This window comes from Panthera uncia, chromosome D4, assembly GCF_023721935.1.
Source record: "Panthera uncia isolate 11264 chromosome D4, Puncia_PCG_1.0, whole genome shotgun sequence".
NCBI lineage: Eukaryota > Metazoa > Chordata > Mammalia > Carnivora > Felidae > Panthera > Panthera uncia.
Genome location: NC_064807.1, coordinates 78721964 through 78738986, shown reverse-complemented (window position 1 = coordinate 78738986; position 17023 = coordinate 78721964). Strand labels below are relative to the sequence as shown.

The 17023-nt window shown below is 57.8% G+C and overlaps 1 protein-coding gene across 1 annotated transcript in view; it reads right to left on the bottom strand.

The window, feature by feature from the left end:
- Positions 1 to 1001: 1001 nt before the first annotated feature.
- Positions 1002 to 17023, bottom strand: part of LOC125927247 (disabled homolog 2-interacting protein-like) — a 31710-nt gene continuing 15688 nt past the window's right edge. The window contains 8 exon segments of the mRNA XM_049637418.1: positions 1002 to 1997; positions 3129 to 3216; positions 7740 to 7933; positions 10010 to 10063; positions 10065 to 10163; positions 10882 to 11770; positions 13671 to 13849; positions 15537 to 15738. Of these exon segments, the coding sequence (XP_049493375.1) occupies positions 1830 to 1997; positions 3129 to 3216; positions 7740 to 7933; positions 10010 to 10063; positions 10065 to 10163; positions 10882 to 11770; positions 13671 to 13849; positions 15537 to 15738 (1873 nt within the window). The 3' untranslated portion in view covers positions 1002 to 1829.

Here is a 17023-nt window from a genome sequence, read left to right as displayed (position 1 = left end):
CGAGGCATCGGTGGGGGAGGGGTGGGGGGGAGGGGAGGGCTCACCGGGCAGCGGGGGGAATGAGACCGAAGCAGAGGACATCACTGGGGCCAGGCCCTGCCTGTGTGGCCACAGGTGGGGGCGGGGCCACAGCCCCCACGGCCTTCCTTCCTGAGGTCTGTGACCCTTAGGGGCCTGCCCTCTCCTCAGCGGCAAGTCTCTGGCCTAACTGAACTGCAGGTTTCATTTAAAAGCCCCTGCCCAGAGGCCAGGATGGAGCGCAGCGTGGTCTGGGCCACCCTTCCCGCACTCGACCTGGTGGGCTCTGTGGTGACCGTGGCCCTGGCTGCAGCAGGAAGGGCTCAGGGCTCTTCCCCAGGGTCTCAGCTTCCTGAGGCCAAGGCAGAGGGGGCGGCTCGGGCAGCTCGCCTAGCCCGGGCTCTGCCGGGGAGGGGGGCAAATGCCCAGCTCTTGCTGGAGACTCCCCAGGGCTGGGGGTGGGACCAGGGAGGGACTGAGACAGACCCAAGCTCCTGACCACCTATGTCCCGCAAGGGGTGGGGATCAGGGAGGGCTGAGAAGCCACAGAACGGCCTAGAGCTGAGGAAAACCGGCCCCAGCTGTGGGATGTGCCCCTCTCCTGTCTGCAGCGCCTGGGTCCTTGGCCGGGGGCCCGGGAAGGGTGAGGAGGAGGCCGGCCGCACACACGGGGCCTGGTGCAGGCCGCTGCTGTCTTGGAGAGGGAGCAAGTCTAACATCCTCCAGGGCCGCTATTTCCCATGCAGTGCGCACGCTCAATTTAAAAGGCCCCTGCGTTCCAGCAAGCGAGCAAGCGGGCTTTTGTTTCTAATGCATACTGTGAAAGGAAAAAAAATCACAGTTATCCACCTTCTCAGGGCCTGCTGGCATTAGAATTTCTTTTATTCATCATTCAGGAAAGATCAGCCTTCCTCTCAGGGTAAGCACCACCAGCTGGCCACTCCCTGCAGGGCCACGGTGCCCTGGTGCACTGGCCCCGGGAGAAGGGCAGGGATCGGGCACAGTGCCATCTGGGCCAACTCTGCCCAGATCTTTGGCTTTAGGGAGCCCTCGGCCTGGGCAAGTGAGAGAGGCTCCAGATCCTCCCCGCAGATACGAGGGCCCAGAAGAGCGGGCCAGGATCCTCACTGGGTCTGTTTGGCAAAATAAGGAAGGAAGTTGGGGGTGGTGGGGAAGAGGCAGGGAGTCTGGGGACAGGTACAGGGGTGAATCCTCGGTTCCTCACAGCCAGGCAGGTCCCTGGACAGGCCGCATGCAGTGGCAGGGGCTCGGGGGAGCCCTGCAGGACAGGTACTCCGGCAGCTCCGTCCTCCCCACCCTCTCCCTGCCTGCCGACCAGCCTGTCCGTCCGCCCCTGGAACTAAGGGACAAGTCCCTCAGGGCAGGGGCCTGGGCCCCTAGCTCTCTAACCCTCTGCCCTGCGGGCGCTCTCTCCCTGGGGAGGGGGAAGGGGTACATGCACTTGGCCAGGTCAAGGAAGAAAGGTGACACACACCAAACTCAGTAACCGACGGAGACGTACTTTGGCAGGCCCCCTGCTCCCCCCAGGCCGCCCCACCCCCAGCGTGCAGGCCTCTCCGGCCTGCACCGAACTCGCTTCTCGGGCCAGAAGAGAGGGGAGCGGGCCCACGCCGCGTCAGTCTGTCCAGGCTCCCCGTGCGGCACCTCCTGGACCGCAGGCGGAGGGAAGGGGAGGAGGCCTGGGCACCCCCTTGCCCCTGCGCGGGAGGCTGCGACTGTGGGGGCACTCCTCCCCAGGCCCCAGGCCGAGGCCTGCTCTGGGCCACCACGGTCCTCCCTCCTCGGGCAGGTTAACAATGGCTGCTGTTTCGGAACTCGCCGTTCTCGGTAATCTGCAATTTGGTGGGGTTGGTGGGGGAGACGCCGTTACGGGCTTGCATGCTGTACCTCTCTTTCAGCTGCGTCAGGGCGCTCATGAGGCGGGCGTTGGCGGCGTCCAGTGAGGCGATACGCTTCTCCTGGGGGCAAACGGGGCATTAGTTGGGGCCACGGGAGGGGTCCTTGAGCCAAAGGGGGGCTGTACCGGGGCAGGGGTCTCCCTGGGGCTAAGTGTGCCCACCAGGGGTGCTGGGAGGAGACGGGGTGGGGGCACCAGGAGTACACTAAGTGTGAAGGGCAGGAAAGGCGGGGCAGTGGGTGTGCTGGGGAGGAGGCTGGGAGGAGGCTGGGAGGAGGCAGGGAGGAGGCTGGGAGGAGGTGGGAAGGAGGTGGGAAGGAGGTGGGGGACTGGGAGGGGGAGGGGGGGTGCTGGGAAGAGGCAGGGAGGAAGCTGGGAGGAGGCTAGGAGGCTGAGAGGAGGCAGGGAGGAGGCCGGGAGGAGGTGGGGAGGGGGCCGGGGGTAGGAGGAAGAGGAAGAGGAAGAGGAAGAGGAGGAGGAGGAGGAGGAGGAGGAGGAGGAAGAGGAGGAGGAGGAGGAAGAGGAGGAGGCCTCCACGTCACTGACAGAGACCTCCTAGAGCCTGCCTTCTGACGACGTCTCTCACACCACTGCTGCTCACCCAAACAGCAGCCCTAGTGGTGTCACCTGTCAGCCACCTGAGCCCCAAGGGTGTGCGCCCTGGCTCACGTGCATGTGCGAGTGTGTGACACAGAGGTCACAGCTCCTGGTCAGCCTGTGCTGTTTACAGTCTGACCAAGGCCTGGTCCTATTCCCGGGTGAGTGAGAGGAAACAGTGCAGTGAAGGAGAATGGTGGCCGCAGTCTCTTATGTGCCACATCTCTCAATGCAGCTGGGGACCACAGATAAGAGCCCCCCTGCTCCATCTGCCCAGCCTGCTGTCACCTGAAGCCATCCCCGTTCCCCTCCCACCCGCTTCCAGTCCTTGCTCGGTATCCTTGGGGAAAGGCAGTGCCCACCAAGTCGTCCCGGTAGGGAAGGACTTGCCCCACCACTTTCACAGCCTGTCCCCATGAGCGTGTGGTCCACGGAGACCTTCAAATCTGACTTTCCAGACCAGAGACCCTGGCCTCCTGTTCCTCCTCAGCTTTTATAGTGGGGGGCATTAATGAGGAGGTAGAGATCTCAAAGTCACCCGCTGCCCAACCCAGGTCCTTTAACGCCTATGGCTGAGCACAGGGCCGGAACCCACCTGGGCATCGATGATCTTCTGTTTGGAGTCTACAGCTGCTTGCATCTCAGCGTGGTCTTTCTTCAGCTCCTCCTCCACAGACATCAACCTGTGACCACACACAAGGACAGTCGAGCTGGCACTTGAGGGAGGTGAGGAGGTGGGTGTGGGGGCGTGGGGCGTGGGGCCTTGTGGGAAGAAGCCATCACACCTGCACAGCGGGGACACAGCAGGGGAGCCCCTCCAGCTGGCCTCCAACAGGCGACATGAGCTGGGTCTACTTCTTCCTTATGCTTTACCCACTCCAGACTCTGTTCCCAGATCCCCCAGAAACCCTTGGAGCTGCCCATTTCCTGATGTTCTTCCAGGAGCCACGGTGGTTGGGGGTGGTGGTTACGTCCTCACCGCCTCCCAGAGCAGGGCAGGTGGGGTAATGCCGTAAGACCCATGGCACAGGCGGGAAGACGAAACCCTGAAGGGCTCTAGGGCTTTCTCCGCCGACTCGGCGGAGAGTCGTGCCAAGGCCGTGCCAAGAGGTACCAGGCACTCAAAGTAGCGAGATGAAAAGTACAGATCTCCATCGCTCAAAAAGTTCACAGAGCAGCAGGGACACAGGCAGACAATAGCCTAGAGGCTATGGGAACAGAGAAGAGGAAGAAGGCAACTGCGCTGGAGGGTGGGAGCACATACTGGACATCTGAGGGACAAGCAAGTCTGAATATGGGTAAGCGTAGGGAAGACGGGAGGAATACCGTCTGCAGAGGCTCAGAACTAAGGCATGTGTGTGTCTGTTGCCAGCTGCTCCCTCCCTGAAACCCTTTCTGGCTTCACCTTGCCGGGCCCTCACACACCTGTCAATCACTGCGGATGACACCCACCTTCTGATGCTCATCCTTTAGCTTCCGGACCCCACGCTCTCTGGGTTTGCCTCCTAGCCCCAAGGCTACTGCTCTGCAGATGCCTGTCCTGCCTGCTCCCAGCATGTCTCCACTGGGGTCTGTCCAAGCCCCCGCTCTTGCTCTCCAGACAAGCTCACCTACTCCCAAGGCTTCATCCCCCTCTCTACCTGCACAACTTCTCCAGGCCAGCAGAGCGGTCCCCTAACCCCTGGGTGAGCACTGAGCGCCTGTCACAGAAGGTGCACAGAGAGGTCAACGGTGCTGGGGCAGGTACCCGCAGGGCTGTTGTGAGAAGTCGGTGAGATCAGCGGTTGGGGAGCACTGATCAGGAGGAAGGGGTGTGGGGCCATGCCAAGGGGGGGTTCCTTGTCACAGAAAGATCAGACATTGAGAAAAGCCTGTAAGAAGGGGGAAGGGAGGAATAGGGAGAAGACGGGCATTAGATGGTGTCAGTCAGAAGGGGAGAGACGTGTGCTTCTGGCTGGTGGGGTAACAGGGACTGGATTTACCCTTTTGCCATCAAACAGTGACCACAATAAACAAACCAGAAAACCGAATGAAATGTATGAAAAAGTGGCGTCCAGACACAGAACAACTGGCAGTGTCTCCTAAGAGAAGGGAATGCACGAGCTGAGCCCCTCTCACGGCCTGGAGTGTCCAGGCCAAACAAAAAAAGAAGGGAAGTAATCTCATGGAGTAGAGGAGACCCAGGGAGGCCATACCCAAGAAGAGGAAGACACAGAGAGAGCTCCACATATATCCTGAGGGCTCCCCTTGAGTCTCTGGCTGAGGACTGGTCTGCATGCACCACTGAAACATGAGAACAAAACAGCCCCAGGAAGAGTTAATATTCCTACCTGGCAGGGTAGAAAGACGTGCTAACACAGGGGCATAAAGCAGAATCCTCAGAAGGAAACTGCCTCAATATGGAGTCAGATTAGGCTAGATTAAAAGCTGTCCAGACCCACCCCAACAGAGCTTAAACGTAAGCCTCAAAAGAATCAGACTAATTCCAAATAACCTCATTGTGTCCCAGAACAAAGCCCAAAAACATTTAAAAGAACACAAAACATTCCACACCTAAGCAAAAGTCACAATGTCTGGCATCCAACCAAAAATCACCAAACATACAGAGAAGCAGGAAAGTGTAACGGATAACCAGGAAGAAAATTAATCAATAAAAACAGACTCAGAAATGTCACGGATGACAGAATTAGTAGACACTGAAACTACTGTAAATGCATTCCACATGGCTGAGAAAATAGAGGAAAGCAGGAGCATGATGAGAAGAGAAATAGAATTTAAACCAAGCTGAAAGTCTGAAGGTGAAAAATACAGTATCTGAAACGAAATGAAAAAAATACTGATAGGATTAACAGCAGATTGGACATTGAAGAAGAAATGATTAGTAACCTTGCAGACGCAGTAACAGAAATGATCTAACACACGGCAGGAAAGAAAAGGGAAAAAAGGAAACAACAAAGCATCAGTGCAGTGTAGGACAATATAAAGCAGCCTAACGGAAGTGTAGGATGGTGGACTCACAGAGCCAAAAGCTCAAACCCAAGAAACATGAAGGAAACTACGGCAAGGACCATCATAATCAAATTATCGGTGATCAGCGATAAAAAAAATCTTAAAAACAGCCAGAGAAAAAGATAGCTTAAGTACAAAGGAACAAAAATGATGACAGAATTGCTACTATTATAGCTTGAGAATGAGGGCCCGACTGGGCCCACTGCCTGTTTTTGTAAATAGCCACACCACACACATAGTTCTGCTACAACAGCAGAGTTGAATACTTACAGGGGCCATATGGCCTGCAAAGCCTAAAATATTTATTATCTGCCTTCTTATGGGAAGTTTCCAACTCCTGCCCTAAAGTGACAACAGAGACATAGCTAGTAAGACAATAAGCGATAAAATGCAATCATAAAAAATGCTCAATCCAAAAGAGTTCGGGGAAAAAAGGGAACAAAACAGATGGTACAAATAGATAATGGTAGCGAGATAAGAGATTCATACATAATTATATTGATAATTACATTAAATGTAAATGGTCTAAACACTCCAATTAAAAGGCAGAAACTGTCAGATTAGATAAAATGCAAGAACCAATAAGGTGTCTATAAAAGAAATTCATTTATATAGAAAGACACCAATAGGTTAAAAGTATAAGGATAAAAAAGGATACACCTGGCTAATATTAATCAAAATAAATTGAGACACCTGTAATTAACATCAAACAAAGTAGATTTCAGAACAAAGAATGTTATGAGGGATAAAGATGGTGATGTTATAATAATAAAGAGATCAGTTCATCACCAGCACGTAACAATCCTAGATGTGGTTGCAGAGTTTCAGTGTACATAAATCGAAAACAATAGAAAAGAGAAATACACAAATCCATATTATGATTAGACATTCAATATCCTTTCCCCAAATAGTGATAGAATGGTAAACAAGTAGACACAAAAACTGGTAAGAATCTAGAGTTAAACAATGCTAGCAACCAAACTGATCTAATTTGACATTTCCATTACGGAGGAAATACACTGTGATAGTTAGTAGAAATAAATGCGCTAAGTAAGCCACTGAATTCAGAGACCACACGCTCCTCAGAGAAGAGATACAATGAGGAAGAGGTGGTTAGTTTGAGAAGCATTTCCATTCCCGGAACCACACACACAAAGAACAGAGCTGGCTGTCAAGTGAACAGTGGATTAACAGTCACTCTGGTTACAGGATCTCTGCTCACGTTAACCATTTTATAATGAACACACCCATAGGTATGTGAAACAAACAGTAATTAGGAGCAGAGAAACGGGTAGTCTAAGTAGGAAGAATCCGGAAAGGGTTTCTGTAGTGGACAAAACATGAGGCCAGGTGGGGAAACTTCTGGGTATGGCACACCTGCTAAATCTGTCCAGCTGACAGGCTCTTATGCCGTGAAAACAAGCTAGAAAGTCCACGCTATTTCCTCTGCTACCTTGTATTACTGTCATAAAGACGTGAACTTCACGATCGGGACGCTGTGGGATGGCTGGGACGCTACACCTTCACTGTGCTCCCTGCCTACAGACGCCCTACCCATGGGTGGAGACAGAGAGAGAATGAGAGAGAGAAAATCAACACAGGATGTCATCGAAGCCATCAATAAAGGTGAGAGTCCGCATCAGAGCCAATGGTTCCCTGGAAATTTTCCCAGGTAACCCAAGGGCACCTTAAACTGGAATGGCTGGGACACCCCAACTGCTCCCCTCCCCAGACCCTCATCTCAGCAACTGGCACCAAGACACCCAGACGCTCTTGGTAGAAACTTGGGGGATATTTTGCCTTCCTCCCCCCCCCCCCCCCCTTCACCCGCCGAATGTAATGACATTTATGCCGACTTTTCCTGCCCAGAATTGGGTCCTCACTGTGTTTCAAGGCGCCCCCAATCCTAGCTCCCCTGACAGGGCTTACCAAGAAAACAGGACTCCTTACAGGGCCTTGTCTGACCTCACTCCTGCCACGCCCGACTTCGCGTTCCACCATCAGTGCACCCTGTGCCGGGTAGGGCTTCCTGCGGTCCAGGCTGCCTAACGCCACACGTGTGCCATGCTGTCCCCACTGCCTGGGACGCTCTCCTCCTTCCACCCTTGGCTCATCCTGCGGCTGATCAGCCCTTCCCCTCATCAGGAGGACGGCCTGCCTGCTCTGTGTGCGGGGGACCAGAACCGGCTGCTCTCACCTACTGATGATGCCCTTCATCTGGATGTCCTTGTCCTCCTGCTGCCGCCGTAGCCGCTCCTCACCCTCCTCCAGCCGCGCCTGGTACTCCAGCACCAGCTTCTGCGTCGTCTCCTCCTGGCACTTGAACAGGGTCTCGTACTCCTCCAGCTTCTTGGTGGAGATCCGCAACTTGTCCTGCAGCACGGCCAGGTCCTGCCAGGGGGGCGGCGCGCCAGGGGCACAGCACCCAGGACAAAGAGCACACCTCGTGAGCCCAAGCGGGAGCACGGGTAGCAGGGAGCCCAGCTCGGAGACTCCTCAGGAGCCCAGCCAGAGGGGTGGCGGTGACACGCAAGGCCTGTCCCCACCCGGGGCTTTCTCCGCTTCAACCTCCCACCCCTGCAGCCTGGCCTCACAGCTGTGAGGGAATGAAGACTCACACCCAGATCTCGGAAGTAACGGTTTAACTAGGGCACTGAGGTTGTTGTTGTCGTCATTAATACAATAAACAAATGTTAAAAACACTCTTGGATATATTAAGACCTGACAGCATCCTGAGAGATAGGGGCTCTACAGGAGGGGAAACCGAGGCCCAGAAGGCAAGGTGACCCGGTCACGTGGAGAGTGACTGAACAGTGGGGTAAGGTCCTAGCCTCCCAGCCTCTATGTGAAACTAAAGCAAGGGCATGGTGTGGGGAAGTAAGGGGGAGACAGGTTAAAGGCAGGTGGGGCTGAGGCTAGAATCAAGGGGCTGGGGGCCAGGATGCCATGACAGTATGGGGGCTGGAGGAGGCAGGAAGAGCCTCTCCTTGAGTCCCAGGCAACAGAGGCCTAATTCACTTCAGCAAAGGACTGCCCAAAGGTTAGGAGGCGGCAAATCCAGAGACCGGTGAGAGACCAGCCCCAACTCAAAGCAAAGGTCCTACAGCAAAGCTGGATCCACAGAGAGCCTGGCTCCGGGAGAAATGACCTCGGCCCATCCCAAGTCTTGCTGAGCTGGCCAGAGAGGGGTGGGGAAGACCCTCCCAGGTCTCCAGGGAGCTCGAGGGAACAAGGCCTCCTGGATTTTCCTGTAAGGGTTAGTAGTGGAGAGAGTGAGAGAAACAGGAGCTCGTTCAGCCATGGAGCAGCAAGGAAAGGGGACACCCCGGCTGCAGCCGGACCCCTGCAAATGGTCCGGGCGGTCCTTGCAATTCACAAGTGGGAACTGGAGTCTCAGAGACGTGCAGAGCCCAGCCCGGCTCACGCAGGGAGCCCGGGCGAAGGCTGGCTCTCCTTGCTGCCCAGCCAAACGCTGGCTCTTGGAGCACTGTGCCCCACATCCCCTTGTCCCCTTCACGTAATTATGGTGAAAGCAGGTGGATGCAGTGGACTAAGGGGATGGTGGAAGGTGGCGGAATGCAGCATGGACATGAACCTCGCCTTAGGCCAGGAGGAGGGAGAGCTGCCACCCTGACCTCCGTGGAATTGCCCGAGAGGCTGCTACAGGCTTTCCTGGGGCTGAGAGGCGAGGGCACCTAGGGAAGCGGGGGATGTGGCTGCCATGCTGGGGTGGCCTTGCAAGGGGCCCCGTGTTGACCTGGGCCTGCAGGGGGACATGAGAACCAGCCATGGATCCAGGACAGGTGCCATAACAGCAGGGAGAATTTGGGAGGACAGAAGCCCCTCCCACTGCCCCCGCCAAATGCTGGATGTGTGTGGTGGGGTGGAATCTAGATATTTTAGAACCATTTTTTCTCCCTAGGGGGAAGCAAGCCTCGCAGTAGCAGTCTGGCCCCACCCCTTCACCCTGGCTCTTTCTCTCTCAGGCCCTGGCTAGGCACAAACCCAGAGTGGGCGGGGCCTGGCTGGGGGGCAGCCCTCCCGGCTGCCTTGGGGACCCACACCTCTCTGCTGCTCATGCACGAAGCGCCCCACGACGGTCTCCATGTGCCTCTTTGGCATCCCCCAGCCCTCAAGTCCGGCACTCTCAGAAACTCAGCTGCCCGGTCACTCAGGGAAGGGGCCTCCCAGAGGTCTGAGGACCGAGTCCTGGGAGTCTGGATTCAGTACAACTTCCAGTGAGTCTCGTGTGCAGCCTATACAGGAATCCTCAGCTCTGAACTAAGCCCTTCTTGCTGCTTCTACTTCCAGATTCCACTGGCTGCCGTCCTCATGGGGGACCAAGGGTTGAGAGAGGACTAGCCATACACAGGAAGAAGCAGCACCCTTCATTCAGGGCTCAAGGGGAGAGAACGTTGTCGGGCAGGCAGCCCCGCCCTGCCCCACACTGCCAGGGTCCGGCTTTACCTTTTCTGCTTGGCTGAGCTCCTCCTTACTCCTTAGCCTATCCCTGTGGGGGGGGGTCTGGGCCCAGGCCCTCGTCTTCTAACAACTGCGCGTTCATGGTCAAGAGCCAAGCGGCCGTGCGGTCCAGGGCATTGGGGCTCACGGGTGAAGGGCCCTACAATGAAACACAGCCGTGAGGGGCTGGAGGGAACAGGGGGGTGGGACGAGGTGAGTCACGGGGACAAGTGGCTCAGAGGCATGGCAGGGGCAGGGGGTTTCCAGCTGGCCAGGTGCCTACCGATACCACCCCCAACTCAGGAACTCCCATTCTCGATGGCGGCCTGAGGCGGAGTCAAGAGCCCAGGTGGCCCAAGCACCCCTCTCTGCCGCCCAGGTGAGAGCAAGTGAGCTCGGCCAGGCAGGTGGTCATGCAAGTCACAACACATCTGTCCCACATACTGTGTGCGGCCCCAGGGTGACAGGAACACCATTCGCTCCAGCAGCTGAGCCCTGGAGGCCAGCTGAGACACGAAGGTGCGGGGGGTGGGGGTGGGGGGGACGTGCTGGGGGTCTGGTTGACTCCTACCCTGGGCAGGGCTTTATCAGGCCTCCAGCTGGAGATGGATAGAGCCCTCCCTCCTTTCTCTCCCCAACCCCTGCTGCCCTTGGGAGAAGTGGCAGAGAGACCCTCAGGCCGCGCTACCCCTGATTCAAGGACTCGGGCGGGGGCCAGCGGCCCCCGGGGGAGGGGAGGTGGTGTGCGTGGCAGGCCGGCAGGATGGGCCACGTGCGGCATCACTCAGCGTGGGATGGCAGCTGGGCACAGGTGAGATGACCAGGAGGAGCAGCGCGACATGGGGGATGATGGCCCGCCCTCGGACGACAGCACTGACCTGCTTGTGCACCGCGCGAGGCTTCAGCTCCGGGCTGTCACCCTTGGATGAGGACGACGGCTGCCGGAGCCGGGCTCCGGGGCCAGCCCAGTCAGGCGAGGCCGACGCCAGCGGTCCGCTTGAAGGCCGCGGGTACTGCAGCGTGCTCAGCAGGGCGGGTGGCGTCCGGCCACGGGGCGCGGGGGGTGGTGGTGGGGGCGGCGGCGGCGGCTGGTCGATCCTCCGCTGGGGGCCGGCGCTGTTCTGCCGTGGCACCGTGGGCTGCCCGCCCTTCTCAGTCAGTGACACCTGCCGCCGCGCCAGCTCCCCGGGCCGCCGCGCCAGCTCCTCGGCGGCACCGCCGAAACTTCCCAGCTTGGCGGCAGCTGCCAGCTCCTCACTGTTGCTGTGGGAGCTCAAGGAGCTATGGCCCTCGGAGCCCGAGTCACCAAGGCCGCGGGGCGAAAGCGGCAGGCCCGCCGCCATCTGGTACACGGGGTTCTGGAAGGAGAGCGGCGCCAGCAACTGGGGCCGGCCGGGGGCACCCTCGGAGGTGCCCGGCGTGGTCGGCGTCTGGCCCGCCCGCCGCACCGTGGCCAGCCCCGCCAGGCTCGCCGGGGCCGCCCGGGCCGGCCACCCGGCCACCAGCTGCGATGCCGGCGCCTGCCCGTCGGCAGTGAGGGCGTCGGGGCCCGCCGGGGAGCCAGCCTCCCCGTCCAGCGTGCGGGCATCTTGCAGGTCCACCATAGACAGGCTCTTGCCACCATTGGCCATCTGAAGATCAGGCTCGTTGGCTTCCGAGTAACTCGAGCTGCGGGCAGGTGAGGGCTGGACCCCGGAGGACCTTGTGACAAAAAACAAGTCCTTGTTTTCGGGGGTTGGAGACGGTAACCGGGTGAAATCTATCAGACTGCAGGGAGACAAGCACACACAGGGAAAGAAGGGGGAAGAGAAGAACTGTGAATGTGGCCAAGGCGGGTCCAAACCGAGCGCCCCGCCGACCTGCCAGGGCCTGGCAGCCTGAGGCAGGGCTGGGGAGGAGGGAAGATGGGGTGGGGGAGAGGAGGTTCGTGGGCTGCAAAAGTGGGAGAGGCTGGGAGCGGTGGCCCAGCCGCAAACCAAACCACAGCCCTGGCAGCTGACCCCGGCAAAAGCCCCCACGGGGACTGAGTGGCCAGGGTGGCCGTTCCTGCACAGAACCTCTACTCTAGGGGCCAGCGCTGCTAGTTCCAGGTCAGGCTGTCTGGTACACCTGTTCCTGACTCAGCTGCATCTTGGGACACAGAGTGCTGGGGCCTGGAGTGTTCTGGGAAATTCCCCTTGGCTAAACCCCAACCCACAATGCAGTGGCTCTCTGCTATCCAAGGGTCCTGCACTAAGAACTCTGACTTCAAAGCCGCAAGGGCCCCTGCTGCCTCTTCCCTCTCGTTCCTCACCAGACTGATAACCAGAGTGGGGACCCAGTGAGGCCCCCCCCCCCCCGCCTCCTGCTGCCACCTTTGTCTGACTGGCAGGCGGGGGCTGGTGTTCCTGGCAAAAACAAGGACTCAGAGGAGGATCCAAAGGTGTGACTCAGGCAGGGAGGGTCTGCACCTGCAGAGGCAGAGCCGTACCCACCCCCAGTCTTCCAGCCTCTTCCCTGGCCCCTCCCCGGAAGCCCACTCCTTAGAAGGCACAATGTGGAGGGTCAGGTCGGCTGTGGAGGGAAGGCTGGGGGAGGTAAACAGGCTCTGAGCGGGCAGGGGTTTCAACAACGGGGAGCCTGGGATGGAGAGGAAGTGACAAGTCCCAACTGATGGAACTTGGGCGGGACAGGCTGCAGCCACTCGGCTGGACACCGGCAGGCAATGGAGCCGGAGAAACCCAGACCGGCCTCAGGCTTTGGCTGTCGTGCTACACACGCGGTCAGGTCTCCTCAGAACCCACGCACCTGGCTACCTCTTAACCAAGGTGTGTCCCCTTCCACCTGACCCGCTCTCCTTCATCTGGCAGGTTGTGTGAACGGACCCCCCGGGCTCAGCGGGAGCTGGGAAGCACCCCCAGTCCTGTGTACCACACACCCTATTCTGGATGTCCGCGCCCTCGCCTGCTTACGAGCCCGCTGCCGTTGCCACCTCAGAGCAAGACCCAAGTCCCAACTCTGCTGCATAAGCCTTACTAGCCGGTCCAAGATGCCCCCTGGGAGGGCAGTGTGTGAGTGGGGCACAAACGGTTCACTACACATGCCAAGTCTTTCAAAGGAATGTCCTCATTTTGACGTTAACATCCAAGAACATTCTGCCTCCCTGTCCTCAGTCTGAGGGCGGGGCCTCAACACCTCTCCTAGTTTCTGGAGCGCCCAGCCTCAAAGCCTTGCAGAGTGACCCAGACTCCTGCTGAAAACACATACACTTGAATGCCACTCCTGGAGATTCTGATTCAGACCCAGGAAATACCAGAAGAGGTATTTTTAACACACACCTGGGTAATCTAAAAGCATTTGGGACTAGTGATCGTTCTTCAACAGAATGTATTGTCTTTCTCCAAGCCTTTGTTTGTGCTAGTTCCTCTACATAGAATGCCTTTTCCACCCATGGAAATGTTGCTTTTCCTAAAAAGCCCAAAACACGTTACCTCCTCCAAGAAGCCTTCCCTGATTTTTCCCAAATGGAGGCTCACTGCCTACAGCCTGCACAACACATTTCAAGTCTCAAGTAGCTTATTTTATAAACGTTTGTGTAGACATCCTCCTCCCCAGTGGAAACTGCAGGCAGGTTGTACCTTGTCTACACGCGCACCCCACAACAGCCGGTACACCTGGCCTCTCTTACCCAGAGAGATCATTCTCGATCACCATCTTCTGCAGCCCGGCCGAGATGCTGCTACTGCCAGAGCCAGGAGTGGAGGCCAAGTCGTTGGTCCCCGTGAGCTGCCCACTGCCTGGGGTACTCAGTGCTGTGTGGACATCCCTCAGGATTCGAGGCAGGGGTCCCAGTTTGGATACAATGTTCTGCAAATACACAGCAAGTGGCAGGTGTGACCTGTGGGTGCCACTTGGGGAGGCCAAGTGCACTGCACCTGCTGCGGTTCAACACTGCTGAGGAGCCACTTGGAAAGGCAGGCCCTGCCCTACCCTCCCTACCTGTCAGACCCAACAGGGCTGGGAAGGAGCTGGAAAGCCTAGAAATCTGCAAATGAACATTTTTCCCAAGCCCCCCAGATACTTCTGGTGGTGGGGGGGGGCGGGTGAGAGGCCTAAAGGGAGAAATGGTGACCTAGTCCAAGCCTTCCACCTGAGAACATCCCATCTCCATGCCCCAGAGAGGGGAGCCCACGAGGAACCCCAGAACTTCCCACAGCAACACCTCCCTATCCGAGAGACTTCTGGGATTGGCCTTCTGCTTATGCACTGGCTTCCGTGGTTTTGTGCAAAAAAAGTGTGAAAACTCATGCAGTCAACAGCATAGACTTGAGAGGCAAACACCTCGATTTCAAATTCTTGCTGTACTGCCATCAGCTGTGACGGCGGCTGCCATCTCCTGTGCTTCCTGCCTGCTTGTGCAGATGTGGGTGTCGGAGGCAGGCACGGGATGCCGTAAGCGGTGGCAGTTAGAGTGACTGGTGTTGGCAGCAGTGGAGAAAGAGAGGGCCTTGGCCCCACTGCCGTTTCCTGCCCTGTGTCTCTTGAGCCAAAGGGGAGTGGGTATCAGCGAACAGACACGACCGCAGCAACAAGACGTGGGGATTAACCCGTGTGTCCGCAACAGGGGCTAGTGAAATGTGTACTCCTATGCAGGACAGCCTGTGGCCATCCGAGGGGCCACAGCGGCGGCGTAGCCCCTAGTGACACGGAAAGAGGACAACAGAGCCAGGTGAGAAATGCACTCTGCAGTGCTCACTTCAACACAAACAAAAACGGAAAAGAACTCTGTGCATGCATGGGTACTTAACACACATGCAGACATATCTAGAAAGCTACACACTGGAGTGCCCTGAGTGGTCGCCTCTAGGGAATGGGACGGGACCAAGGAGGCCTTCCATCCCTGTTCAGGCAGTAACCACGTTTGTAAAGTGGTCTCTTTAAGCCCGGGGAAGCAACAGATATTGTGGAAGTGGATCCTGACCGGACTGCTTGCAGTGTGGGCTGGGGCTGCTGGGGCGACAGTGGAACCTCAGGCCACCGAGGGCGCAGGCCAGGCGGCCGCAGCAGGATCAGACATGTCTAGGGAATCAGATTTTCAACTCATGGTCAAGGGTAATTCTGGAAAGGCCTGTAGCTTCCTGCCTGACGTGTGGAGGTGCAGCATCTTCAGTGTCTATCTTTTTCACATCAGTGGCCTTAAAACCTAGAACGAGGATATTTTCAGAGAAGCAGCTAAAGATGATCACGTTTCTCACAGGTAGGGGGCACACCTTCACACACTCAATGCTGAGTGTGGACAGCTAAAGCCCCCGTGGGCAAAGTGGGCTCCCGTGGCTGGTGCTGGTGACTGAATGGGACACTGCCCATCAAGGGAAAGGGGCTCAGGGACCCTGAGGGCAATGCTCACAGGGCCTGGGCTGGAACCTTGGGTTCTGGCACCCGGGCAGGCGAACACTTTGACCCCCACAGTTAGTCCAGAAGGAGGGGCAGCCCTGAGCTCTGCAGCTTCCTCTGGCCCGGCTCTGTCCCCCCTGGAGCCCGTGGGGCCAGGCACCTGCTCCAGCTGGCTGACGGCCTCCCAGAGCAGCGAGTGCAGGCTGGAGAGCTCGCGGCCCAGGTCGATGTAGCCCTCGAAGCCGGCCGTGTTGGAGACAGTCTCGGGGTTGGAGATCTCCAGCAGGAAGCGCTGCATGTTGGTCCACTCGTGCTCCAGGAACTGGTTCATGAATGACATGTACTCCTCCTTGCTGCCAAACCTGGACAGAAAGCAGAGAGGGTAAGTGTCCCGGGGCCGGTCCAGGAGACCCCCTTTGAGTCCCCCAGCCCCCACTGTGGCTGCCTCTCCCACCACTCACTCCACCAAGCCAACACATCTGCTCTGGCTCAGGGCCCTCGTTCCCGGCTGAGGCCGGAGACCCTTTCCCGGACCTCTCCTCACAGGACCAGAATGTTCTGTGGCCCTCACTCCCCATTCACTGCTGGTCAGTCTCCTTCCCTCTTTCTTCCAAGTTTCAATGGCTTGGTGTGCAGGTGACTTTTAATGCACACTTAGTGGGTCTCTCTGCTGAGCTTTCAGGCGTGTACATCCACGGGCACCTCCCCTGTCCTCAGCCTGGCCGAGTCTGGCCGACTCAGCGCTGTCACCTCAAACCCATGCGGCGCTCCTGGGCTTCCTACCTAAGTAGGGACACTGCTGTCCCCCAGAGAGCTCAGCCAGAAGCCTGGGGGTGGCCAGCTTCTCCCTCTTCCTCCCCACCCGGCTAGGCCTGCTGACTTTACCTTCCAATCACCCCCGACCTTAGCCGCTCCCCACCCCCCAATACTTCCGTGGCGGTTTCTTCTGTGGGAGGGAACCACAGCTGTGCCCTCTGCCCTGTCTCTCTGCTGCCTGCTGTGCTCTCTCCAGCCCCCATTCCCCATGCTGTCAGGCTGACCAGTTCAGGACCCAGAACGGACGAGGGCCATCCTCCCTGTGGGGGACCCACTTTCCCACCTGAACTTCAAGATCCCGCTGTCCTCTTGGGTCTCGCACCCCCCTTCTCCGGGCCTGCCATGTAATGACTCGGGAATGCCACGGTGCCTCATCAAGCCAGCACACGGGCCTCCCGGGGCCTGCCCCACCTCTGTTCCTGCTGCCTCTCCGTGAGCAGGTGACTGCCTCCCCACCTTCCCGGTCCTGACACACAGCAGGGGGTGCATCTCCTAGGAGGACAGGGCTGGGGCCCTCCTAGGAGGCCTGTGTCTCTATCACTGCTCTGCTGCTTCCTGCCCTCTCTCCCTGATCAAATGTGGGTCCAGGAGGCTGGAACCAGATGTGACTCAGAGCCCAGCACAGAGAAGGCTTGCAGCACGGCTCTGTCCACACTGTGAATGAGCCCTTCCGTTTCCACCCACTCGCTCTAGGGTACAGTCGAGAACACTGAAGCGCCTTATAAGCAAAGACATTCTTCACAGCATCAAACAAGGACAGTCTGAAACAACCTGAGAGCCCAACCACGCAGGACGGGTTAAGGAAATATGGGCCATTCTCCCTTAAAGGCA